Raw genomic sequence first — 26,233 nt, 5'->3', positions numbered from 1 at the left:
AATATCGAGGTGCTTTCATCTGCTCCTCAATATCAAGGTGCTTTCATCTGCTCCTGAATATCGATGTGCTTTCTTCTGCTCCTGAATATCGATGTGCTTTCATCTGCTCCTGAATATCGATGTGCTTTCATCTGCTCCTGAATATCGATGTGCTTTCATCTGCTCCTGAATATCGAGGTGCTTTTATCTGCTCCTCATTATCAAGGTGCTTTTAACTGATCTTCAATATCAGTTTACTTTCATCTGCTCCTCAATACCAAGGTGCTTTTATCTACTCCTCAATATCGATGTGCTTTCATCTGCTCCTCAATATCGAGGTGCTTTCATCTGTTCCTCAGTGTCGAGGTGCTATCATCTGCTCATCAATATCGAGGTGCTTTCATCTGTTCCTAAATATCGAGGTGCTTTCATTTGCTAATCAATATCGAGGTGCTTTCATCTGCTCCTCTATATCAAGGCGCTTTCACCTGCTCTTCAATATCGCGGTGCTTTCATCAGGTCCTCAATATCGAGGTGCTTTTATCTGCTCCTCAATATCAAGGTGCTTTCATCAGCTCCTCAATATCGAGGTGCTTTCATCTGCTCCTCTATATCAAGGCTCTTTCATCTGCTTTTATCTGCTGAGCATACTGAGTCCAGCTGGGCTGAGGTGTCATTAAGGAGAGGCAAGACCTTCAACAAGAATCTCTTAGTTGTAAAAGCTTCTACATAGGAAAAGAAGGCAACAGACATGAAAGATGGAGTTTTCCAGGCATTAAATGACATTCAAATAACTGATTCAAGACTCACTAATAGAGGTAACAATGTCATGAACTTTGATAATGAGAACACAAGGGCTGAGGCTGCTCAAAAACTGAAGTCTGTTGAGCAAATTAGTACCAAGAGTGTTGGAAAGATGAAACCAAAGAAGCAATGTGCATAAAGAGGAGACCAAGGAAAAGATATAGAAGACCATCTTAGACTGCAATGGGTTCTTACACACAATTGAGGGTGTTGAGAATAACACTGAGCTGATGTTTAGCAAGCCTGCGGCTGGCGGCACGATTCACAACATTTTGAGGTGTGACCCAACTGTGAGAGAGCTGAGTCACAAGTATCACGACAAGATGAATTTACAATGGGGAATATACACAGTGAGAGACGGATACCATGCAATTATATGCTATCGTTGTCAGGGTACGGCCATTTTGAGGCGAACTCTTCTGCCAAGACCAATGGAGACGCCTCATATTGTTTCAAATGCGCTGGCAATCATAAATCTCATGAGTGTCCCATGGCTGAGAAGAAATGCATAAGCTGTGTGAGTGACATGTTCCTCCAGTATATCTCTTTGGTGCCGGTATCTGATCTAATCTGCGGAATCAGAGTGTTCTTATCAGCACCGCCTGACGGTGTCGTGCGTGGCATAATAGCAGTGGCCCAGACACTCGCGGCGTGATATTTAGCACGACACCGCCTCATAGCCACCAGTGACCGACTCCAGCATAGCCGAGCCACGATTTCCTGAAGACCTAACAGACACCACCGCGGCGAGGGGCGTTGCGTCACCACCACCGCGGCCAGCAGGAGGTTGTCAGGCCACCACCACCACCACCACCACCGCGGCCAGCAGGAGGTTGTCAGGCCACCACCACCACCACCAGCAGCAGCGGCATGGCGTCTGCAGGGAAGGGGCCGGTGAGTCATAACCTTGAAGGAATAAACAAATGTATTATTCCTCAGAACATTCCCGTACCAAAATCTCCTACCTTGCCTTTTTTTTCTTACATCAAGGGAGGCAGTTTGTTTGAAATACACTTGATTGCAGTTTTCTTGATGGGCAAGTAGCGCTTTTGCGGGCTTCTATGTTATCCTGAATGAAGTCCGCAAGAAAGTGCTTTTGCTTAAACATATAAATAGCATGCACTTTTTAACAACCCGGCCTAGTTGAATAAGCAGTTTAAGGAGGGACAGAGCAAACACCATTTTCTCCTGAACAACATGTGTTCCAATCTGTTTTATGTTCTTACACGGTACTGGACGGTTTTCTTCTTCATATCATTCGTGTGCGGCTGACGATATATCTCTATTGATGATATTGTGTCTTCTGATGGTCGGTGGGAGGTCATCCGTTTTCTCAATGACTTCACGTGAGACAGCCTCAGTATCGCACTAATGAGGTATCCAAAATCGCCATCGGTTGCTTGATTGACCTAGCCCCCCTCCCGCTCAAAAACCAGTGCATTTCTGTCTCATCTAGTTTTCTCATATCTCCACATGGTAACTTATCTTGCATTACAGTGGGATAAAGACTGTTGAAGTCAAGATATGAAAGAAAAGTGTTTCTATCATGTTTTGAATTAAACTGAGGGTTCGTGTATATGTTATTGGCGCGTACAAAACGACGCACAACACTTGTGTAGCCCCCACGCACATTTGTTTGAATGCAATGATATATGTGTGGGCTACTAATTCCTCTAATTCCTGCTGTGTTTTTAACAGAAAAGAGTCATAGGCAAATCCTGGCAGGCTAACATAATTTACAATATCCAACCTCCACTGGGTTTTCAAAATACCTCTCCACTCTAGGAAGGCATCACATAGAAGGCCAACATCCACTTTTACATAAAGCAACAAATAGTCCATCAGGCTCTGACACCCAGCTACTTTCCAAACATTCTGAGCATGTTTATAATCACTTTCGGAAAGTTCTGCTTCTTGAAGCGAATTGAAAAAATCAGAAATTCGTTCCATCGAATCCATATAGTCATAACAAAAAACCTGCTTTCCCTTGATCAGTAATGGTAACGCAGGTGCTGGCACATCTTTCAACATCTGTTGTGTGCATATGGGTTCGTTCCCATTGCTGATGAATTGGTTCGCTAAAGCCGCGAGTGAACCAGACATAGAGACATACGCGTCAATAAATCTCAAGTCACTTATGATGACTTCATGGTATTTCTGAACTGAATGTTTTGGTCTTAGTTTGATTTTCAAAGTCAGGTAGCGTTAATTCACGCGGGATTAACGTCATGTCGTAATCCGCATTATGTGCAATGAGAGTGCGCTGCAATTTGTGATTTTTTTCATTTGAAGGTTGCATCTATTACAATAAGCTTCAATGTAATTGTTTCCTGATTTTTCATGGTCATGATGTTTTACTCCTTTACCTTTTAAAACCTGTATTTACAGAGAAGACAGTGAGTTTGTTCATTGTGACGTGCCGTATCTTCATCGGTCATATAGATTTTATTGTAGCCTTTAGAAAATTTTAACTTCTTCCAGGAGTGTGGGTTCAGCTAATGTAAGTTCGTTCTATAATCAAAACAGTGTGAGTTCAGCTAATGTAAGTTCGTTCTTTATACAAAACAGTGCGAGCTCAGCTAATGTAAGTTCGTTCTATAATCAAAACAGTGTGAGTTCAGCTAATGTAAGTTCGTTCTATATACAAAACAGTGTGAGTTCAGCTAATATAAGTTCGTTCTATATACAAAACAGTGTGAGTTCAGCTAATGTAGGTTCGTTCTATATACAAAACAGTGTGAGTTCAGCTAATGTAAGTTCGTTCTATATACAAAACAGTGTGAGTTCAGCTAATATAAGTTCGTTCTATATACAAAACAGTGTGAGTTCAGCTAATGTAAGTTCGTTCTATATACAAAACAGTGAGAGTTCAGGTAATGTAAGTTCGTTCTATATAAAAAACAGTGTGAGTTCAGCTAATGTAAGTTCGTTCTATATACAAAACAGTGTGAGTTCAGCTAATGTAAGTTCGTTCTATATACAAAACAGTGTGAGTTCAGCTAATGTAAGTTCGTTCTATATACAAAACAGTGTGAGTTCAGCTAAAATGGTTTACAGCATTACTTCCACAACAGGATCCGCTTCCTACTGTTTCTCCGTTTCTATTCACTATAATGTAAGCATACGCTATGGCAAAGTGATGTCTCTTTACACCCATTCGAAGAAGGCTTTACGAGAATACTCTCAAAGACATAGAATGTTAAATAAAATGGATCATATGCTTTAGCATGATTAATAAATTTCACAGTATATCCCGCAGGTGGGAATTTTAGTCTTGTGATCATCATTGGGTGCTCAGCAAGCGTTGTCTTGTTCTCACAGGCACACAAATTTCCATGCAGTTTTTCCATGCTGCATGGTTCTTTTTCATTTCCCGCCGCAGGATAGTTTCCTTAAGCAGTTAATTAGAACACCAACGAGGGAAGAAAATATTTTGGGTTTGTTGTTAACTAATAAAGAGGACATAATAAGCAACATTGCGGTTGGGGGTTCATTAGGTAACAGTGATCATAAGGACATTAAATTTAATATTAAATGGGAGGATAGAGTCAGCAGAAACAACACTTAATACCTGACTTCAGGAAGGCGGACCTCGAGGTTTTAAGAAAGTAACTGCAAAGGCTTAAGAGAGTAAGATCAGAAGTAGCTGAGAGCTTAAACCATAGGGTTCGTTATGTTGGGAGTATAGAACGTGTAAGAGTTCCTTTTTCCTGGAGTTCACCATTGGTATACGCGTTCACCTGGGAGGCTCTCCAACAATGTTTGAGCGAAACTGTAGGGATTCAGGAGTATTTATACCCAAATCAACAAGAAGATATCCATAAGGACGTGAATAGACAGCATATATATATATATATATATATATATATATATATATATATATATATAAATATATATATATATATATATATATATATATATATATATATATATATATATATATATATATATATATATATATACAAACTGGTTTGTCTTCTCTTTTCCGTATATTTGTCTTCGGATGAGCGCTATCTTGATCTAGGGAAAAAGGTAAACTCGATGCGGCAACGTCTAAGGTCATATGACACCGAAGAGCAGGCAGAAAATATAATGAAATGCAAGTTGAGAAAATAAATAAGAAGAAAGAAGTTAAGAAATGAGATATAAGACATTAATTAATGCAAAATCAGAAGAAAAAAAATGAAAGTGCGTCAAATTTGCAGTTGTTGAGATAAGTTTCTTAATAGTAACATATGGCAATCTTTCTAAGGAACGTAGATGAGGAGCTTTGAGTGATTTTTATTTGTTAGGCTACTCTGACGAGAGAAAAAAAAATCAGTTTTATCGGTGTAACTCGGGAACTAATAGACGTATGAGGAATTTGAAGATACCATAAAAATCCTCACTAAATTCCGCTTCGGAGCATATATTCGGCTAAAAAAGTTGGCCCACAAAATTTCGAGCTAGCAGCAGATTTCTCAAGAATCAGAGGGGAATGGAACACACACACACACACACACACACACACACACACACACACACACACATGATCCCTTTTTCACGGAAAAAGGTAAACTCGATGCGGCAACGTCTGAGGTCATATGACACCGAAGAGCAGGCAGAAAATATAAAGAAATGCAAGTTGAGAAAAGAAATAAGAAGAAATAAGTTAAGAAATGAGATATAAGACATTAATTAATGCAAAATCAGAAAAAAAAAGACTTGGTGCTGCAGTGTTTAGGGTTAGATGACATCAAATAACCGAAGTAAAACAAAATATATATAAGTTAAGGGAAAGAAATAAGAAGAAACAAGTTGAGAAATGAGAAATAAGAAGATAATGATACAATACATCCAGCAAAAACTTAAATAATTTATCGAGTCTTACGTTCAATGACGATTTTTTATTTTATTTTCGGACTTGCATTAGAGAGTAAATTCATATTCCAGCCTGGTCATTAACCTAATGTCCTTAACCTTTTCCGTGATTATAATCTCGTGGTCATTCGAGGGCCCAAGATCTTATCTTAACCCTTCAAGTACCCCCTCTCCCGTCTCTCCCCCCCCCTCCCCTGCTGGGCACCCCTACTCCCGTCACCCTCCCGTTTCCGTACGCTAGTCCGAGAGGGGGAGGGGGTGGTGAAGTGAAAAAGGTAAGGATGGGGTGGGGAGGGAGGAGGGGGTCCAGATACCCCCTCTTCCATAGCCCCCCCGCTGAACCCCCCAACCCCCACTTCCAGTCCCCCCCGCTGAGGCTACCCCCACTTCCGTACATTTGTTACTACTTACAATACCCAGTACCAGAGGCGCCTTGGGATGTTGTTAATATAGACTTATTACAGCTCCCCCAGAGCCATCATGGTTCGCGCTACTTATTGGTGTGCGTCGACCAGTTCTCTAGGTTTCTAGTTCTAGCGTCTCTCAAGGCCCATGCCCTCGTGACTCACGTGTTGTGTCCACATTCGTCTTCTCGATTTTTTTTGAGTGACAATGGCACCGAGTTTATTAACACAGTATTGAGCGAAATATGCGCTCAGTTTAACATCACGCAATCCTTCATCACAGCTTATCACTCAGCTGCTAAAAGGTTGGCGGAGAGGGCTAATAGGAAAATCTTACAGGTCCTCAAGCCTATCGTGAACGATCTCCACGATAACTAGGAGGATTGGCTATCGCATATAGCCGCTTCCATAAATACGTCGGTAAACGACTCTACGGGGAAGTCTTCCTACTATATCTTATATGGGGTGGAGAAACGTCTTCCATACGACTTCCTAACAAAACCACAACAACCTTTCTACAACATTGATAGGTACGCACAACAGCAGATGCATATGTTTTCCAAGATACACTCAGAGGTTAGGTGTACGTTAAAAGCTACGAAGGTTGAAATGATGTCAAAATAACACAAACAGGCCGTCCCGGTGAAATTAAAAGAGGGTGACAGTCATGATTAAGTAAGCGGAAAGGAGTTCGAAGTTGGGGGCTAAATATGTGGGTCCTTACCGAGTTGTTCGGAATGTCAGGGGAAATCGGTTCGAGGTTCTCGAGTCAAATAGTGGAGTCAGTCTAGAAGTTTACAGTGATCGTCTGAAAGTAATTCCCTCACCTTTGGACCTTGATATTGGTAATTCCCCCTCAGAGTCAAATGTTCAACAAGATAATTCCAACACCCATAGCTATAACTTGAGACCACGGGTTTAAATACTTCATTCCCACCACTTTCAGATCATGATGTTGCGTTTTCTGATCATCTTGTCCCTCGGCTCCCTGCTTGCAGCGATACCCATCCACCTAAAGCCTGGCGCCCTCACGGCACACATAGGAGAGGTCTTCTTCATAGAAGATGTGCTCCTCGTAAAATATCCATATACTTCCTTGACCAACACCACAGACACAATCAGGATAGTCTCAGAAAAACTACTCGGCATGGCAGACGCCATACGGGCTACCAAGACTAGGGAATCAAAGGCACCTTCTAGTACCAACTCTCTGACTCAACATCGTTTGGTCCGCCTCAAAGTTCCTCTTCGGTACGGCAACCGACGAGGACGTACGCGATTTGCGGGACCACTACGCTCATGTACTTTCCTTTGCTGCCCGATATCGTAGGGTGATCAACGCCAATTGTTGAAAACTTGCGCTGTTGCGTACTAACATTGAGGAACTGCTAGAGCAGACAAATAAGATGGTAGAGGTTATCAACATAGTTGTCAAACAGATCGACCAGGTGAATCAGTTTCTCTTCCTAGATCAGGCCTTGCATGCATTGGAAAACGTCATTAACTCTGTCGCAACGGCAAATCAGCAGGTTATTAGCAACATGGTAGATGCAGCGCACGGCAGAGTCACACCTGCCTTGTTCCCTCTCCACGATTTGAGAACGATTATCCATATCGGGTATCAAAATTATAGCCTCACACCTTTATTCAACCCAGACATGAGTCAATATTTTTACCCCTTGATTGAGTCCAGCCTCACCCCCGATACCATAATCATTCATGTTCCATTTCAGACGGAGAACGTGTTTGAGGCACACGAAATTGTCCCGTTCCCTTTTTCAGCAAAGGACATTGTGTTAGCCCTGGACACGTCCCCGTCTCTTGTTCTAATCGCGAAGAATTTCGCTCTGTATTCAACGGGTAGCTACTCACTCTTTCAGTATTGCAAGGAGACGGTCTTCAGGCGATTCTATTGCTCTGCGTCTCTCTTTGCCTTCCTACCAGCTCGGGGAGGGGTATGCGAGATCGCCCTCACCCGCGTGAACGCGTCTGACGCTCTTTCCTTGTGCCCTTACAAGCAACTACCACCAACATCTGTTTTCCATAAGAACTTTCAGGGTCTGCATTATTTTTACTTCCCTCAGTCCTTCTAAGTATCAGTCATCTGCCCGGAGGGTACCACTTATCAACGTGTTAATGGTCACTATGCCATAACGGAAGCATACTATATCCTCTTCACTAACATAACAACGTACCCGTCCCGGATCCGTCTGGTTTTCACTGCCAATATTTCCCATCGAGTGTTTCCACTACGGTCTCTCGATAACATTCACTTCTCCAGAATCTGTTATGTGACTAATTCCCTTAATTCATTGTCTTTCGCAAACAAAACAGAGTTTGCGGAAACCCTGGAGGAAACGCTGCCTGAATACTTGCATCGTCCCTACTTGTACCCTGGATTTTTTGTAACAATGTTTGTGATGTTCGTCAGTCTCGTCGTCATGTGCTACCTTATTAGGAGGAACTCTGTCCTGCACGATTATTTGGTTGTGCAGACACGGCGACTGGATGCAGGGAGGCCACTGGCATGGTAGTTTTTCCTTTTCTCAAGCAAGTCAGATGACAGAAACCTGGCATTCCCCTGCTCCTATTCTTAACATTGTACTATGTTTCACTATTGTACTATGTTTCACTAGTGTATTTTTTTAGGAGCTAGATGAACGTTTCATTGTCTGTAACTATGCCAGTTGATAGCTTCTTATACATGTATCCTTATATTTATCTTTTGAGAGATTTCTTATGTTTCATGTCACACACGTTGTGTTTTACCTCTCCCTATTTATATTATGACTACACAAATGTTCTTACATAACCAGTGTTTTATTGTAATTGTGTCATGTAATTGTGTCTGCTTAACAAAGTCCCACTATGTATGTTAATGGTAACTAGACTGCTAGTTAGATTTTTGTATATCGCGAGGTCGCGATGACTGGTAGGTGACCGAGCAGTGTTATAGTATGATATCAATGTATTATTATTATTATTATTATTATTATTATTATTATTATTATTATTATTATTATTATTATTATTATTATTTTTATTTAATATCACCACGAATTAGGCATACAATTGTCAATGGAAAAGACCCACGACAGATAGATCACGCCACCTTATAGGAATGTCGTCCGTCAGTGTTTACCGTCTCAGTTTGTATACAACGCATTTCATAGTGCGTGGAGGTCACCTTGACGTATGTGACCAATTGTAACAATTATTTTCCAACCTGTAACTCGTCACTCCTTCACGAGAGTCCGATAAACACACAACGGCAGTCGCTCTCGCTCCGACGCTCCTTGTACATATAGGCTAAGAATATATTCGCCCTAAGGAAGCTGAAGTCTTTATCAACGCCCTTTAAACGCCCCCCGGTACCCCGTTACATTACTAGATGAAACAATATATTATTAGAGGCGAGGACATTGATATCTTTGAGAATTTCATATACCTTGGTAGCGTAATGCAGAACAACGGCAGGTCACACAAAATTATATTGATGGCTGGGAGAAGACTGCGTTGCACAGATAAGGTAGAGAGAGGTGACAGGGCACGGCATGCTAACAGACAAGTCCATGCGCTTGGAAATCTTTGTAAAAAAAAGTCGCATCAGCTGCTATTTACTTATCATATAATTTGAAGTGACCATGTCAATCAATATATATTATTTCTAAGAGAATCATTACTGCATTCTTGGATTGATGCGATAGATAGTATAATTAACTTTAAATGCACGTGTTATACATTTTTCACTCATTCTTCTATGCGTTCTTACTTATATTCTATCACTGCAGATACTCTCCTCATAGAAAAAAAAAACATTCACAAGTATAGAAGTATATGAGTAAATCATGTGATTCAAAAATAACTTCATATATATATGACTTATAATGGTCTTTTACTACAAATATGAAAGCTATTATTATATCTTATAATTGACTTTATAGTACGGGCCTGAGCCTGCCGTGCAATAACTTACATAATTCATACAACGCCGAGGAGGGGGTTGTGCCTTAGAGATATCGGAAAAAATCAGTCTGTAGAACAATGTTTTTATTCTTAAAAGCTCTCTCCTATGCAGACCATGATTCGCTCAGCGGCGTCCAGGGGGTGTCGGGCGTGGGCCACAACATTCACTAAGGCCAACATCACCACCACCACCAGCACTGGGACGTCCACCATCGGCACCAACGTGACACGGGGTAGACGACTCCCCCACACGGCCACGTCCAGTAAGCCGGCAGGGTGAGTCTTCGTGCTGGAGCGTTCTTCGGGCCGCTGCAACTCATCGTGGCATTTTGGTATCAGATAGGTGAAATATGAATATCTCACAGGTTCATCCGCAGTTATTTTTTTTTCAAGAGGGGCAGGGCCAGCATGTTTTACATCCTATACATAAACACATCAAGTTTCATATCTTCATTTTCCCAATATTTGCACCACCAGGTGTCCTCCTAAGGTTTTGATTACTATTAATTTTGTCATAACTTGCAAACAAAAGTGTGAACGAGAGTACGACAGATCTTCAAGGGTGGAACTGCCGTGGTCGGACAGTTTGCCTACGGGTAGTTTAACTACCATGACAATGTGCCTAGCGGATATTATACATATCGACACTGTGCCAAATTGATATTTCTCATTGATAAAAACAAAATTTTTCATTAGAATAAAAAAAAATAAAAATATATATATATATATATATATATATATATATATATATATATATATATATATATATATATATATATATATATATATATATATATATATATATATATATATATATATATATATATATATATATATATATATATATATATATATATATATATATATATATATATATATATATATATATATATATATATATATATATATATATATATATATATATATATATATATATATATATATATATATATATATATATATATATATATATATATATATATATATATATATATATATATATATATATATATATATATATATATATATATATATATATATATATACACACACACACATCACAACCTCCTCCTCTAAACCTCACCTTCTTCCTCACCGAAACACAGGTCTCTGAGGCTACTGACAGCAATCTCTACTCTATTCCCTACTACTATATCTATCCTAAATGTCAATCCAAAGCTGGATGTTGCGTCTACGTGCTCAACGACATCACTTACTCTCGTGAATTTTCCACCATCTGGCTAAGATTTCATTGTCATTCTATTACTAAATACATGAGTGCTGTTTATCTCTCACCTAACTCTACTAATTATGTAAAATTCTTTGACTATTTGAACTCTAAAGTGGAGCACATCTTGACCCACTCTCCGTTCGCTGAAATCTCCATCCTAGGAGATTGCAATGATCACCACCAGTTTTGGCTTTCATCCTCTTTCAATGACCAGCCTGGTGAACAAGCCTACAACTTTTCTCTCCTCAATGGCCTAGAGCAGTTGGTTCAGCACCCTAGACGTATTTCCGACCGTCTTGGAGACCGGCCCAACATACTAGACCTCTTCCTTACCTCTAACCCTTCTGCTTACTCTGCAAAATTGATCTCTCCGCTGGGCTCCTCCGATAACAAACTTATTTCTGTATTATGTCCAATCGCTCCTGTACACCCTCTGGACACACCGAAGAGGCGATGTTTCTGGCATTTTGATTCAGCTCGGTGGGTCGACCTGAGGATGTACATTACCGACTTCCCGTGGAATGATTATTGCTTCCCGGATAGAGACCCCTCTGTGTGTGCTCAGCGCATCACAGAGCTGATTGTCTTTGGAATGTAGGCATTCCACGTTCTTTCTACTCCTCACGATAAAAAGCCTTGGTTTAATCACGCTTGTTATCGTGCTGTCAATGAAAGAGAGGCAGCTCACAAAAGGTACCAGAGCCTTCAAACTAATGCTAATTATTAACTTTACATTTCTGCCCGGAATCGTGCCAAATCTATTCTCCGACTAACCAAAAACTCTTTCATTAATAGAAAATGCCAAAACTTTGCTTTCTCTAACTCTTCCCGTGACTTCTGGCATCTAGTGAAAAACATTACTTCCAACTTCACTTCTTCATCTTTCCCTCCACTCCTCAGTCCTGACGGCAACACTGCCGTTTCATTTATCACTAAGGCTAAACTCTTCTCTCAAACTGTTTGTAAAAACTCCACTCTGGACGATTCTGGGCATATTCCTCCTACTCATCCCCCCTCTGACTCTTTTATGCCTGTTATAATGATTCTTCAAAATGATGTTTTCTATGCCCTCTCTGGCCTCAATCCTCAGAAGGCTTATGGAGCTGATGGAGTGCCTCCTATTGTCCTTAAAAACTGTGCTTCTGTGCTGACACCCTGCCTGGTCAAACTCTTTCGCCTCTGCCTGTCAACATCTAGCTTTCCTTCCTGCTGGAAGTATGCCTTCATACAGCCTGTGCCTAAGAAGGGTGACCGTTTCAATCCCTCAAACTACTGTCCTATAGCTTTACTTTCTTGTCTATCTAAAGCTTTTGAATCAATCCTTAACCGGAAGATTCAAAAGCACCTTTCCACTTCTGACCTTCTATCTGATCGCCAGTATGGGTTCCGCAAGGGGCGTTTTACTGGTGATCTCCTTGCCTTCCTAACTAATTCTTGGTTATCCTCTCTTAGCCGTTTCGGTGAAACCTTTGCTATTGCCCTGGACATATCAAAAGCTTTTGATAGGGTCTGGCACAAATATTTGCTTTCCAAACTACCCTCCTACGGTTTCTAGCCTTCTCTCTGAACCTTTATCTTCAGTTTCCTTGCTGACCGTTCTGTTTCTGCTGTGGTAGACGGTCACTGTTCTTCCCCTAAACCTATTAACAGTGGTGTCCCACAGGGTTCTGTCCTATCTCCCACTCTCTTTTTGTTGTTCATTGATGATCTTCTTTCCAAAACGAACTGTCCTATCCATTCCTGCGCCGATGATTCCACTCTGCATTACTCAACTTCATTTAATAGGAGACCCATCCTACAGGAACTTAACGACTCAAGGCTGGAGGGAACAGAACGCTTAGCCTCAGACCTTACTATTATTTCCGATTGGGGCAAGAGGAACCTGGTGTCCTTCAACGCCTCAAAAACACAGTTTATCCACCTATCCCCTTGACACAATCTTCCAAACAACTATCCCCTATTCTTTGACAACACTCACCTATCACCTTCCTCAACACTAAACATCCTCGGTCTATCCTTAACTCAAAATTTCAATTGGAAACTTCATATCTCATCTCTTACTAAATCAGCTTCCTCGCGGCTGGGCGTTCTGAACCGTCTCCGCCAGTTCTTCTCCCCCGAACAGTTGCTGTCCATTTACAGGGGCCTTGTCCGCCCTCGTATGGAATATGCAGCTCATGTGTGGGTGGGTCCACTCACACAGCTCTCCTTGACAGAGTGGAGTCAAAGGCTCTTCGTCTCATCAGCTTTCCTCATCATACTGATAGTCTTCTACCTCTCAAATTCCGCCGCCATGTCTCGTCTCTTTCTATCTTCTATCGATATTTTCATGCTGACTGCTCTTCTGAGCCTGCTAACTGCATGCCTCCCCCCCTCCCGCGGCCCCGCTGCACTCGACTTGCTACTCATGCTCATCCCTTCACTGTCCAAACCCCTTATGCAAGAGTTAACCAGCATCTTCACTCTTTCATCCCTCACGCGCTGGTAAACTCTGGAACAATCTTCCTTCATCTGTATTTTCTCCTGCCTACGACTTGAACTCCTTCAAGAGGAGGGTATCAGGACATCTCTCCTCCCGTATTTGATCTTGCTTTCGGCCACCTTTTTTGTTTCTTTTTTAGGAGCAGCGAGTAGCGGGCTTTTTTTTATTATTGTTTTCTTTTTTTGTGTGTGCCCATGAGCTGCCTCCTTTGTTGTAAAAAAAAAAAAAAAAAATATATATATATATATATATAATATATATATATATATATATATATATATATATATATATATATATATATATATATATATATATATAAATATATTTTTTTTTTTTCTTTTTTTTAGGGTGGTGGTTAAAATAAAAGTTGTAAAAATAGTGTTCCCCACTCAGATTCCTGTCCCACTTCATTAGAAAACACTGTAGCCAAAATTTTATCAAAATAGCATGGTATTTATCTGGTGCTCAATGACCTTGAAGTTTCACTCCAAATCAATGTAGTATTAAACGGCAAAGAGGGCTTTTTCGCAAACAAATGCCCAAGATGGTCTTTTATATATTTCCCGTTAGTAGAAAGCAACACTGACATGTCTAGTAATATTATATAATACCTTGTTAGGAATGCCTTTCTAAGTTAATTGTAGCAAATGTTTCAATGGTAACATAATTCATCAGTTTTCATCCGTCTAAAATTGTATAATTTTCTTTTCCTGACGTGCACTTTTGTCTTTGTGTGTGATGGCAAGCACCAAAATGAGGAGCCGATATCTTGTGGCACCACGGGAAACAATCGCTGGAGACCAACTACCATCTGGAAGAGAAGTCCTAGGTCTAGTTATTTACAAGCTCGATGTTCGGAAGAATACGATACGCATTTCGGCACACGAGGTGTTCCTCATTGTGGAATAAGTCTGGGCGAGGGCAAGAATTCCAAAGCAGCGAATTGATAAGGTGGAGACGAAGATCGAGAAGGTGCATAAATAATATGCCCTTATCCGGAAGAACAAGAAACGCACTACCTCGACTCAAAGTGAGCGATAAAATAAATTTGGTGAGAAACTAAATGACTTGTTCGACGTGGCCCTTGCAGATGCCATGGCAATAATGACAAACGCGGAGGACAAGGACTTCCTCCTCACCCAGCGCGAGCCTGGTCAATATTGGAGGATGGGCGGCTTTGATCCCGTGCAAGCTGCTCTTGAGAAGCGTGTTGCAGAACGCCACGCGGCCCAGACATCAAGGCAGGAAAAGGCGCTTCACGAGGCCACAGCATCGTCGGCGACTGCGGAGTTTGAATCATCCAGCAGCAGCAGCAGCATTCCTGTCAGTAGCCCAACTCGAAGCTCCCACAGCAGCGCCAGTGGCCCCAGCGAGCCAAAACGAGCATAACATGGCTTGATAAACGTCGTGACGCCAGGCGTAGCAGCGTCCCTTGATCGAGCGAAGGTGAGCGACCGTGCAGCTGTCTACGTGTTGACAGAGACAGCACGCTCTCTGGGCCACAACCCCGAGGAATTGAATATCAACTGAAGCTCCATCCACGATCTCCGCCGTCAACATCGCGAACACCATGCATTTTCTCTGAAAGAGGAGATCAAGTCTGACGGTCCTCTCATAGTACATTTAGATGGAAAATGATGATGGACCTCACTACTAAGAAACACGTCGATCGTCTCCCAATCCTGGTGTCGGGGTAGAGCGAATTTAAGCTCCTCGGAGTAGCCGAGCTCCCCAGTGGCAGCGGCACTGATGCTGCTCGCGCTGTTGTCGACGCAGTGCAAGAATGGGGACTGACCAACCGAATCGTCGGCATGGGTTTTGACACCACTGCAGCGAACACTGGCCATCACCAGGGCACATGTATTCTAATTGAGAGAGCTCTCGACAAGGACTTGCTCTACTTTGCCTGCCCGTACAACGTCCCGGATCCCGATAATATCACATATACCATGATCAGACACCTTAGCCCTACCACTACGACCCTGCTGCTCCAAATATACAACACAGTCTGGCAGACTGGTATCATGCCAACTGAATGGCGCAAAGCCAGTCTACTTCCCATCCGTCAACATGGGAAGGATGATTGTCAGTCCTTGCACTACATACCAATTGCTCTAACATCTTGCCTTTGCAAACTTCTGGAGAGGATGGTACATTTTCGCCTAGTACACAATCTAGAGAGCAATAACCACCTGTCTCCTTACCAGGCAGGGTTTCGGAAGATGAGAAGAACAGTAGATGCCCTCATGCGTCTTGAATCAGTTATCTGCTGCACGTTTGCAGAAAGACAACACATGGTGTGTATTTTCTTTGACCTCGAGAAGGCCTACGACACAACATGGAGGTATGGGATTTTAAACCAGCTTCATAACTTTTGTCCCCGTGGACGGATGCCAAAGTTTGTTGAGGTTATTGAGAACGACGGTCTTTCCGCGTAAGAGTTGGTGCCTCCTACTCACCCCTCTATGAACACCAGGAAGGAGTTCCCAAAGGAAGCGTCCTCAGTGTCATCTTTTTTGCCGTGGCCATAAATGGAGTTACAACGTCGTTTCCAGATGGGGTGTCGTCCTTTCTCTAGGTCGACGACCTGGCAATCTGGTACTCGGCGTCTCGGATGTCCTCCGCGGAGCGAAGACTGCAACATGCCATCGACAGATTATCCAGATGGGCGGAGAATCATGGCTTCCGATTCTCACCATCTATGACGGTTGCCATGCACTTTGTGCCGCCTGATAAGTCACCATCCAGACCTTGATCTCATCATGTGCGGTTCACGACTACCTGTTGCGGAAGAACACAAGTTTTTGGTACTTGTACCTCACATGGCAACCACACTTAAAAGCCTTAAAAAACAAAGTGCATGAGATCGCTCGATCTCTATCGTGTCCTGTCATGCACTTTATGGGGCGCTGACAGCACTATACTACTACGCTTTTACCAGGCACTCATCGGGTCGAGACTGTCCTACGGCTGCGAAGTATACACATCAGCAACAACCTCCCACCTCCGCACAATTGATGCAGTCCATCACGCTGCAGTTCGACTGTCAACATCCCCTATATCAAGTATTTTAGTTGACGCAGAAGTACCACCTTTAGACTTGGAGAGAGACGGACTTCTTAATACTGGTACAGGCTACAACGCCAGCCAAACAACCCTGCCTCCATTGTTACCTCAGACATCAATGTATATGTAATATACAAAAACAAGCCTCTCCTACCACGCCCCTTTGGTTTCCGTGTCCGGAATATCTTTCACTACCATACTTCCCAATAGCAGTTTATCAGGTACCCCCCATCACAGCGTGGGAGTTCCCAAACACACATTTCTGCCGGTACCTCAACTTCAACAAAGCAAGTATCTCGACAGCAACTGCTCGGCAGCTTTTCCTGTCACACACAGCAAGTCACACCAATTCTGTATCAGTATATACAGTCGGCTCCAAAGCCGATGCTGGCGTCGGATTTGGAGCTGTCTTTCCAGACTTTTCCAGTTCCGGAACATTACCTCCCTTAGCCTCAATATTTACCGCAGAATCTTTACTTTGCCTGTCGTTTTTTTTACCGTCTACTCTGACTCACAGGCAGCCCTGTCCGCAATTGAAGAATTTAGAGGCATCCACCCTATAGTTTTATAAATTTTTAGCTGGCTGGTTCTGGCCAAAAGGCGTGGCCACCAAATATTTTTTGCTGGGTACCTGCCCACGTCTCTGCGCGGGCTGCTGCTTCTCGTCCTCTCTCACAGTGCGCTCTTCCACCCCGGGATTTGCATCCCACCGTGCGGTCTGCACTCAAGAGTGTGTGGCAGCGCAGGTGGACGGCTGTAGTTGCCACGACGGCTTCCTCATGTCCCGGGGAGTTCAGCCCTACTGTGATGACAATTTGATCCCCCTGACTGTTCGGCACTTGCTAGTCGAGTGCCCCAGTATCGGGGACCTGCGAGAACTGTACCTCCCCCGGTGTCGGGGTGGGGATGGGAGTTTCTCTTTCTCTCTCTCAGGTGCTTGGGGAGAAGGCACTCTCCCCGGGACATGACGTTTATGGCTTCCTACAAGAGGCAGGCGTCCTTAACCTCCTGTTGGTTTTATTGACCTGTTATTGTTGTTTTTTATCAAGTTTTTGTTTATTTTAACCAGTTTTACATAGTTTTATTTGTGTCGTTCTTTATCATGTTTTTTTAACCGTTTTTATTGTTTTATAATATAATTTTTTTTTTGTATTAAATTCGGCGCCATATGAGCCCGCAGTTGAGGCGCCAAGATTGAACGCTCCAATAATCATCTTCCCGCCCTCCCCACCCCCTCTCATCCTTCCGCCTAATGAGGGTTCGCACCTCCGCCCACTTCTCCCTCCACCTCACTTGACACTAGTGATCTCCAACTTGTTTGTTTGAATTCTTACAGAAACTTCATTTTACCATAGTTTCCTCTGCCCCTCCTACTTATTTCACTTCTACAATCAGTAACAACATAAATTATCTGTTAAATGTCTTTATTATCAGAGAGAGAGAGAGAGAGAGAGAGAGAGAGAGAGAGAGAGAGAGAGAGAGAGAGAGAGAGAGAGAGAGAGAGAGAGAGAGAGAGAGAGAGAGAGAGAGAGAGAGAGAGAGAGAGAGAGGGAGGAAGGGAGAGAGGGAGGGAGAGAGGGAGAGAGAGAGAGCAGGAGGAGGAAAGGTTTGCCATAATCGCCTAGACTATCTGAAGCATTCCGGTGCCCTAATGCGGTGTCACTAGCTAGCATATCAACGTGCATATCTACAGAGTCCTAAGCTGGCCAGTTTATCCCAAGGAGCGCGGTCAAGCCCATTCGTGCTCCCATACCCCGCTAAAGAAAGAAAGAAAGAAAGAAAGAAAGAAAGAAAGTCAGATTTATAAAGAACAATATATACAGAAGGAACAGGAAGGTAAAAAGAAAGAGGGGAAAGATGGAAAAAAAGAAGGAGAAAGAAAAAGAAAGAGGAAGAAAAAGAAAGAGGAAGAAAGAGAAAGAGGAAGAAAGAGAAAGAGGAAGCAAACTAAAAAGATAAATAAATAATGGGAAAGAAAAACAAAGAGAGAAATAAATAAATAATGAGAAAAAATATGAGATAAAGAAATAATGAGAAAGAAAACGAAAGAGAGAAATAAATAAATAGAAAAAGAAACAGAAAGAGAGAAAGAAATACTGAGAAAGAAAAAGAGAGCAAGAAATAAATAATGAGAAAGAAAAAGAATGAGAAAAAGAAATAATGAGAACTAAAAAGAAAGAAAGAAAGAGATAATAAGAAAGAAAAAGAAAGAGAGAAAGATATTAATTAATCAGAAAGAAAATAAAGAAATAAAAAAGTAGTGAGAAAGAAAAAGAAATAGAAAGAAAAAAATTATGATAAAGAAGGAAAATATATAGACAGAAAGAGCCTCCCCTTCATAACCCACACTCCTTCTATTGTATCCTGGGACGTGCAGGTATGAATAGGAAGGGAAGGGTGAGATGTGTGTGTGTGTGTGTGTGTGTGTGTGTGTGTGTGTGTGTGAGGGGGGGGAGGTCTCGCTGTGACAGGCTCAGAGCGAACTTCAAGGGAATGGCTGAGGAAGAGGAAATCCTCCTCCTGCCCAGCCAGAAGTGTAAGGGAGACATCGGCCGTAACTGACACTACTGGCGGGAGGAACTGCCCGTGCCCTACTTGCTGAATCATTTGCCTGTCGCTTTGCTTGGCATCGGCTATAGTTGTTTATATTGTATATATCATTTTTGTTTTTGTTTTTGTTTTTCAGGAAGAGGACCTACAGTGCCTTTTACAATGATACACGAAGATTTAATGAGACTATAAGAGACAAGATAGTCGAAACAAGGCAATGGGGCAATTCACGAAGTTCTTCCCCATCCAGTAATACATCTTACCTCCATATAAAACTTTCAGTCGTGTTTGCATCAGCAACATAATTATATGCTCAGTTTGTTTCACTCCTCCACCGCACTGTTCGTGAACCAGTTTTTGCCTATTTTTTCCTGAACATAACACCTACTTCATCAAGACTTTTACACGTTTAAAATGTGAATAATCTTTTAAGTATACGTCTTTCCAATGGAGGAAAGTAAGTTTTCTTTAGTCTTTTTCTGTACGGCAAGTTTCTAAATCCTTGAATCATTTTAGTAATTCTTTTCTTTTTCAAGACAATCTACATTATCTATGTAATCGGGGCAACAAAACTCAACAGAATAATCAAGGTGAGACTTAACCAGCGACAGACACAATTTATGGATAATTATTGTGTTCTGGTTGCTATAACTTTTACCAATGAACCTGCCTCCTCTCTGTCGTCCAATTAGAAAATTCATCAGTAAACTTAAAGTCACTGCTTCTACGTTAGTCAGTATCGCTTATATAGCTGATAAACATGCTGAAGTCAAGATCGCTGATGTAGCTGATACACACCACAGTCAAGACCATTGATGTAGCTGATAAACACATTGTACGTAGTCAAGATCGCTAATGTAGAGAAACTGCAATAACACAGTGAAAATATCTGTAATGAACACCACTGAGTGCCGGGAATCGAATCAGAGCCTGCCGAGTAGAAGCCAGGTAGCATACCAATTAGGCCAACGATGAGCTAAAAGATCACCACGCCAGAAGCCGCTTCTGCGGACTATACCTGACGCCCTCGCCCTGCACTGTGGCACATACGGTGTATGTAAACTTTAGAGAAACCGCAATAACACAGTGAAAATATCCGCCATGAACACTACTGATTGCCGGGAATCGAACCCGAGCCTTCCGAGTAGAAACCAGGCAGCATACCAACTAGGCCAACGATGAGCTAAAAGATCACCGACCGAATGATCCGACGGGCCACGGGTACCTACTGTCCACAGTACGGGGCGAGGGTGTCAAGTATAGTCCGCAGAAGCGGCTTCTGGCGCGGTGATCTTCTAGCTCATCGTTGGCATAGTTGGTATGCTGCCTGGCCTCTACTCGGAAGGCTCGGGTTCGATTTCCGGCACTCAGTGGTGTTCATTACGGACACCGTAGTCAAAATCATTTACGTAGCGGATAAACACACCTCACTTAAGATTTTTTTTTTTAACATGTCAGCCTATAGCGCCGGTAGGCTTTTCTTGGGGGGCCTGGATGGTAGTCGGACTCAGCCCGTCATGGCGCAGGCGCGTGTTTTTTAGTCTCGCCATCTTTTCTAGCATCATGCTGCCCCCGGAGCTCGTTCTTAATTCGATTGGACGGTTTCCTCTAGAGTCCGGGTTGATGGGTGGTTTTCAGGACATCATGTGGGTAGCCTATGGCCACTCGACGGTGCCTGAAAATCCCAGGTGGTAGCGTGGTAATTCGAACCCGTGTCGTCCATCACGCGGTGAATGCGGTTCCCGCACGCTAGCCACTCAGCCACCGCCTATCCAAAGATTACTGATGTAGCTGATAAACACACCGTTGTAAATATCGCTGATGTAGCTGATAAACACATCGTAGCTAAGATTGTTGATGAAGCTGATAAAGATTAATTATTATTGCCCTAAGACTGATCCATGTGGGACGCAGCAAACACGAGCCCAATCTTATTGATCCAAGTGTACTTGAGCGTTTTAAGGCTCCCTGCCCCTCATGAGCAGCTCTAACCTGCCTTCCCCATGAACTTCATCCAGTTATTTGGACAGATGTGGTCTCACTTCCACAAAGTTTTCTGTTCTTCAATTGGGCACACGCATATTATTAAACTTTTTTTTTCACAGTAGAAGAAGCTCCTGATGGGCAAAAATGAACGAGTGGATCAACGGCTGCCGTGCTGCGAGCGGCGGCAACGACGCTCAACGTCAGCGGCGTTGTGCTTTTTCATTTGGAGACATTTTTTTTCTTCGGAAACTACTAAAAACTGACTTATTGCAATTTCATCATCCGCCGCCGCAGCTGCAAAATAGCTTGCAGAGGGTTTAGGGTGGGGGAACATATTTAAACTAGCCCAACCGAGCTTTACGACCTAACAGCTAACGGGGGGGGCTTCACCCCCCTCGACCCCCCCACATGTATATTCGACTTATTTCTGCGAGGTGTGTTAGTTACCCGTGAAATGTCAACACATGAAAATGTCACGCTCTCCCTCCCAGCGCCCTCAATTGGGCCCCGAGGCGGCCGCAAAAAAACTCGCTAACTTCAAAAATCGCTAGCGGCGTTAGCAGCAGTTTGCGACGCACATAAATGGGGTTCAAAATGCGTAGAATAACGAGATCTAACCGATGGTAAGTGTGAGAAGAGACGGGGAACAAAGTATCCCCGTTCCCCCCGTGACGCCCCGAGGCGGCCGCAAAAAAAAATCACTAACTTTTCAAAAATCGCTAGCAGCGTTTCTATCAATTTGCGATGCATATATATGGGGTTCAAAATGCATAGAATTGTGAGATCTAGCCCATGGTTAGGGTGAGAAGTACCACAGTGAGATGGGCAACTCTATGAACATTTACCGTACTTAGCAGGGAGTAGCCACCGTCGCCTCAACCCCGCTTGCCATTATTATTGGTTTACTTTGTTTATTAAGTGTTAAGTGCTTTAAGTGTAAATAGTAGATGTAATTATATATGTAATATTAATTTTAATGTGCGAGTTGTGTCTCATTTTCTTGAAACCCGGGGACACACACAAAGCTTATTACTCTCTCTCTCTCTCTCTCTCACACACACACACACACATACACACACACACACGAATTCCTGACCCCGCTTAGGCCCCTCATTTCCGCTTGTCACTCCTTAATGAGGTTCGCATATCCGCCCCTAAGTGATTGGTCTTGCAAGGCCCAGCCACACCAGGGAACTTTATTGGGAAGCAAAGAGTTCCTACTATTTTCAAATGTGTGTGTGTGCGTGTGTGTGTGTGTGTGTGTGTGTGTGTGTGTGTGTGTGTGTGTGTGTGTGTGTGTGTGTGTGTGTGTGTGTATATATATATATATATATATATATATATATATATATATATATATATATATATATATATATATATATATATATATATATATATATATATATATATATATATATATATATATATATATATATATATATATATATATAGAGAGAGAGAGAGAGAGAGAGAGAGAGAGAGAGAGAGAGAGAGAGAGAGAGAGAGAGAGAGAGAGAGAGAGAGAGAGAGAGAAGGGGGGGAGTGGGTGGAGCATTGTCAGCCATCCTCCACTCACGTCAGGTCATGATCTGGTCGTGACAGCTATTGGTGGAGTTGTTGGGTGGTGGGTGTGTACGAAGCTTGCGATAAACTGACAGTTCCAACGGGGAGGTTACACTTTTATTTTATCTGACTGTACCAGGAACCCGCAATTCTCGACCTTCTGTATTTCGAAAAAATCAGGAGGAGAGAGCTGTTGATGTTCCTGGTACCAGATCCATGGGGACTAACACATAGCTCGTAGCCAACCCTGTCAGTGCCAGTAGAAGCAGTGAAGTCGCCCAGGACAAAGAGTGTGTCCCGGGGAGGGCACTGTTCTAATACGGAATCGAGTTTGGCGTAGAACGTCTCCTCTTCAGTTTCGCGCGTCTCGGTAAGAGCGTACACTGCAACAAGAGACATAAAGCCCAGTGTGTGCTTCAGCCTCACTCGCATTATACGCTCATCAACCGGAGCAACCTCAACCACAAATGGCAGCAATTGACTGGAGATGCCCATAGCTACCCCACCTGACACGGAAGCCATTGCTCATGCTGGACCAGTAGAAGGTGTAACCCCCCTCACTGATCTCGCCACTGCCAGGCCTCCTTGTCTCAGAGAGTGCCACTATGTCCACCCTCGGCCTTCTGAGCTCATTTGATAGGTGGGGCAGTCGATCATCGTCCGAGAGGCTCCGGACGTTCCAGGAGTCCACACGCAGAACCCTCCGAAGGTTAACCCCGGGCCTGGTTCTTCGGGCGGGCGCAGCCTCTGCACCACCCCGGCCACCCCCAAAACAAAAAGAGGGGCTAGGGGGCCCTTCCTCCTTCGAGGTGCAGGGGTATCGTAGGTTTTGCCCTGTACCCGTCACTGATGCGGATACGGATGCATCGTGGAAGCCTGTCGCGCGGTCGGGCCTCCCAGCAAGACCGGATCGGGGTCGAGGCTCGCCTTACGACCCCGACCTCTACTTTTTACTTTGTGTTTGGCAAGGCCACTTTATTGTAGGGGAGGGGGTGCAAGCCCCTCCCCCAACCAGCCCAGATCAGGGGCTGGCCTGACTGCTCGCCATAGGGTAGGGAAGCAGGACACCTGGGGGGATTAATCACCCGGCTACCCAAGGAAAGAAGCGTGAACAGAAGAGGGAGATGAAGCTGGGAAAGACAGCTCGGGGGAGGTTGAGGGGGCTGCATTCCTCATTCAGATAGACCTGCCCCTACCCTGGTCATTTGGTTACCACCCAGCGTGTTGAAATGGTTACCATACTTGTTGGCAATTATTTCGGCTTGTCACTTAGTGTAGCATTTCCACAGGAGAAACACTACATCAAGTGAGTGGATGTTGGGCGCCCCCAGCCACCACATAAAAAAATGTTTAAAAAATGACATAAAATCGGAGGTTAAGTGAAAAAAACTTTAATGTTATATTGTGCAAGTGTAGATACAGTTTCTTTCCGACGCATTTTCCTCCCAATTAAAAAAAAAAAAAAAAATGTGTGGGGAAAAAAGTTGTATGTAGCGTAACCTAACTTATGTTAATGTTTCAAATAAATAGGGAGACTGGGTAAAAAGTAGCTTTTGGCGTATGTTAAACGTTCCCATTGAAGATCACCCACAAGGTAATCCCAGATGGTCTTGCTATAATCAAACTTATCCTCTCCACACAGAACCATATCCAGAAGCGCTGATTATTTCTTAAAGTAGGGCGGAAAAGACATTTGTTTAATTAGGAAGCCGGTAGACATCTGAAATTAGTTTAGTTGTCTTAAAAAGCATAGGGACGCCTCGTTTACATCGATTGTCACATTTAGTCCTGCCGTGTGCTAGGTTATGGTTAATATACAACATGTAGGTGATATTCCTGATCATTACTTTTCCCGCCCGTAGAGAAGAGGGTCTCAAGTGGAGGTTCCCCGCAGACGATAGGACACAGGCCAGAGTGGCGGCTGTGGAGAGCGGGTGTTGTCAGAGCACCATCCTCACCTTTAATTCCGTGGCGCCCATCACCCCTGACCTGATGGAGGAGGCGCTCGTCCACCTCTATGGGTAGGTGCAGTGGAGGCAGGGGCGTACACTGGCATTATATAATGCCTTGGTGGATAAGCTATGCTTCATAAGGACGTAGTTAGGCTGTTCAAGAGTGGTCACATGTGCGACTTTTCTCATTTTAATTTTCTTTCAACAGCAAGATCGAGTCACTCAGACTTTGCTTCAGGCAAAGAGAGGGGCAACTGTGGGTCGCCAACATGCCTCGACAAAAAATAGATTTACAGGTATAGTACTATTAGAGATACGTGGCTGCACAGTGGCATAACACCATTGACTTTCTTTGGTAATAAGCAAAGTTTTGAGTGCTACATGTCATTCTTGAAGTCAGTCACCACACATCGACGGTTTTGTCTTTCAGGTGGTGACCTCTACGGACTTGGAGCACGAACACTCTGAATTGCATAAAGTAAAATTTGATCTCTGTAATGGGCCATTGTGGAATGCTCGGCTCATGCCATGTCCTCCAGATGCTCCCTGTCCTCTCCCTGAAGTGAAGGCAGCATATCCTCATCAGTGTCACCTCCTAATGTCCGTCCACCATGCTGCTAATGACGGAATAGTCGTACTACTGATGTCGGAGCAGTTGTCCCACATCATCGACAGCCTCCTCGGAGGATTACCCGTGGACACTAGGCCAGTCGGGGAGCTCCGTGACGGCGTGGAGGCCAGAGAGAGGGAAAACAAGATTAGGGAAGAACTAGAAAGGGATCCTGAGAGGCTTATGGCGGCCATCAGAAAACATTTACCGAGCAAACATCTTCCCCTGCTCATGGAAGCTTATGGTGTCCTGAACGCAGCCAACCCACCGACGCCGGATTTGAGGACTTTGCTCCTCGACAAGCAGATGGTGGAGAAGATCACTGCCAAGGCCCGAGCCACTGGCGCCACCCTCAACGCCTGCTTCATTGCTGCCTTGAACGTGTCCATGATGGAGGTGGCGCGCGAGGGGGGGTTGGAAAGAGACATCTACAGTCTTTCCACATGGGTCCCCGTCAATTCCCGCCGACTAATGAAGAACTGTAAAAAACTTCCTCTTGGCTGTCATTCCATACCCTTCACGCAGTGCACCTCAACGCCACGTGACGTGAAGAAAACTTCTGGCAGTACGTGCAGCACCTCGACACCGAGCTCCGTGGGAAGATAAAAAGGGACTACATGTGCGAACAGAGGGTCCTGGAGGCGCTGCTCAGGCCGGAGGGATTTACGAACGAGGTTATGTTTGGCGGGCTACATATCCCTGACTGTGATTATGTTTTCGCAAACCTCTACTCTCCCAATATCAGTCACCAGCGAGGCGTTGGCAAGAATGTTCAAATAA

At 43.5% G+C, this 26,233-nt stretch overlaps 1 protein-coding gene across 1 annotated transcript; it reads left to right on the top strand.

The window, feature by feature from the left end:
* The first annotated feature begins 1,251 nt into the window (after positions 1-1,251).
* LOC126989138 (uncharacterized) lies at positions 1,252-26,233 on the top strand. The gene is made up of 6 exons (XM_050847706.1): positions 1,252-1,677; positions 10,126-10,289; positions 24,754-24,912; positions 25,052-25,139; positions 25,274-25,886; positions 26,199-26,233. The coding sequence occupies exons 1-6, from the start codon at positions 1,654-1,656 to the stop codon at positions 26,231-26,233; spliced, it is 1,083 nt and encodes a 360-aa protein (XP_050703663.1). The 5' UTR covers positions 1,252-1,653.

The sequence above is a fragment of the Eriocheir sinensis genome, unplaced genomic scaffold, assembly GCF_024679095.1.
Source record: "Eriocheir sinensis breed Jianghai 21 unplaced genomic scaffold, ASM2467909v1 Scaffold1065, whole genome shotgun sequence".
Lineage (NCBI taxonomy): Eukaryota > Metazoa > Arthropoda > Malacostraca > Decapoda > Varunidae > Eriocheir > Eriocheir sinensis.
This window is presented reverse-complemented; position numbering and strand designations above follow the sequence as displayed.

Bases quoted from the DNA above. Each gene is read 5' to 3' on its own strand.
- LOC126989138 (XM_050847706.1), top strand. From the start codon at position 1,654: ATGGCGTCTGCAGGGAAGGGGCCG. The intron at 24,913-25,051 runs GTAGGTGCAGTG...TTCTTTCAACAG, and splicing joins GCGCTCGTCCACCTCTATGG to CAAGATCGAGTCACTCAGAC. The intron at 25,140-25,273 runs GTATAGTACTAT...TTTGTCTTTCAG, and splicing joins GACAAAAAATAGATTTACAG to GTGGTGACCTCTACGGACTT.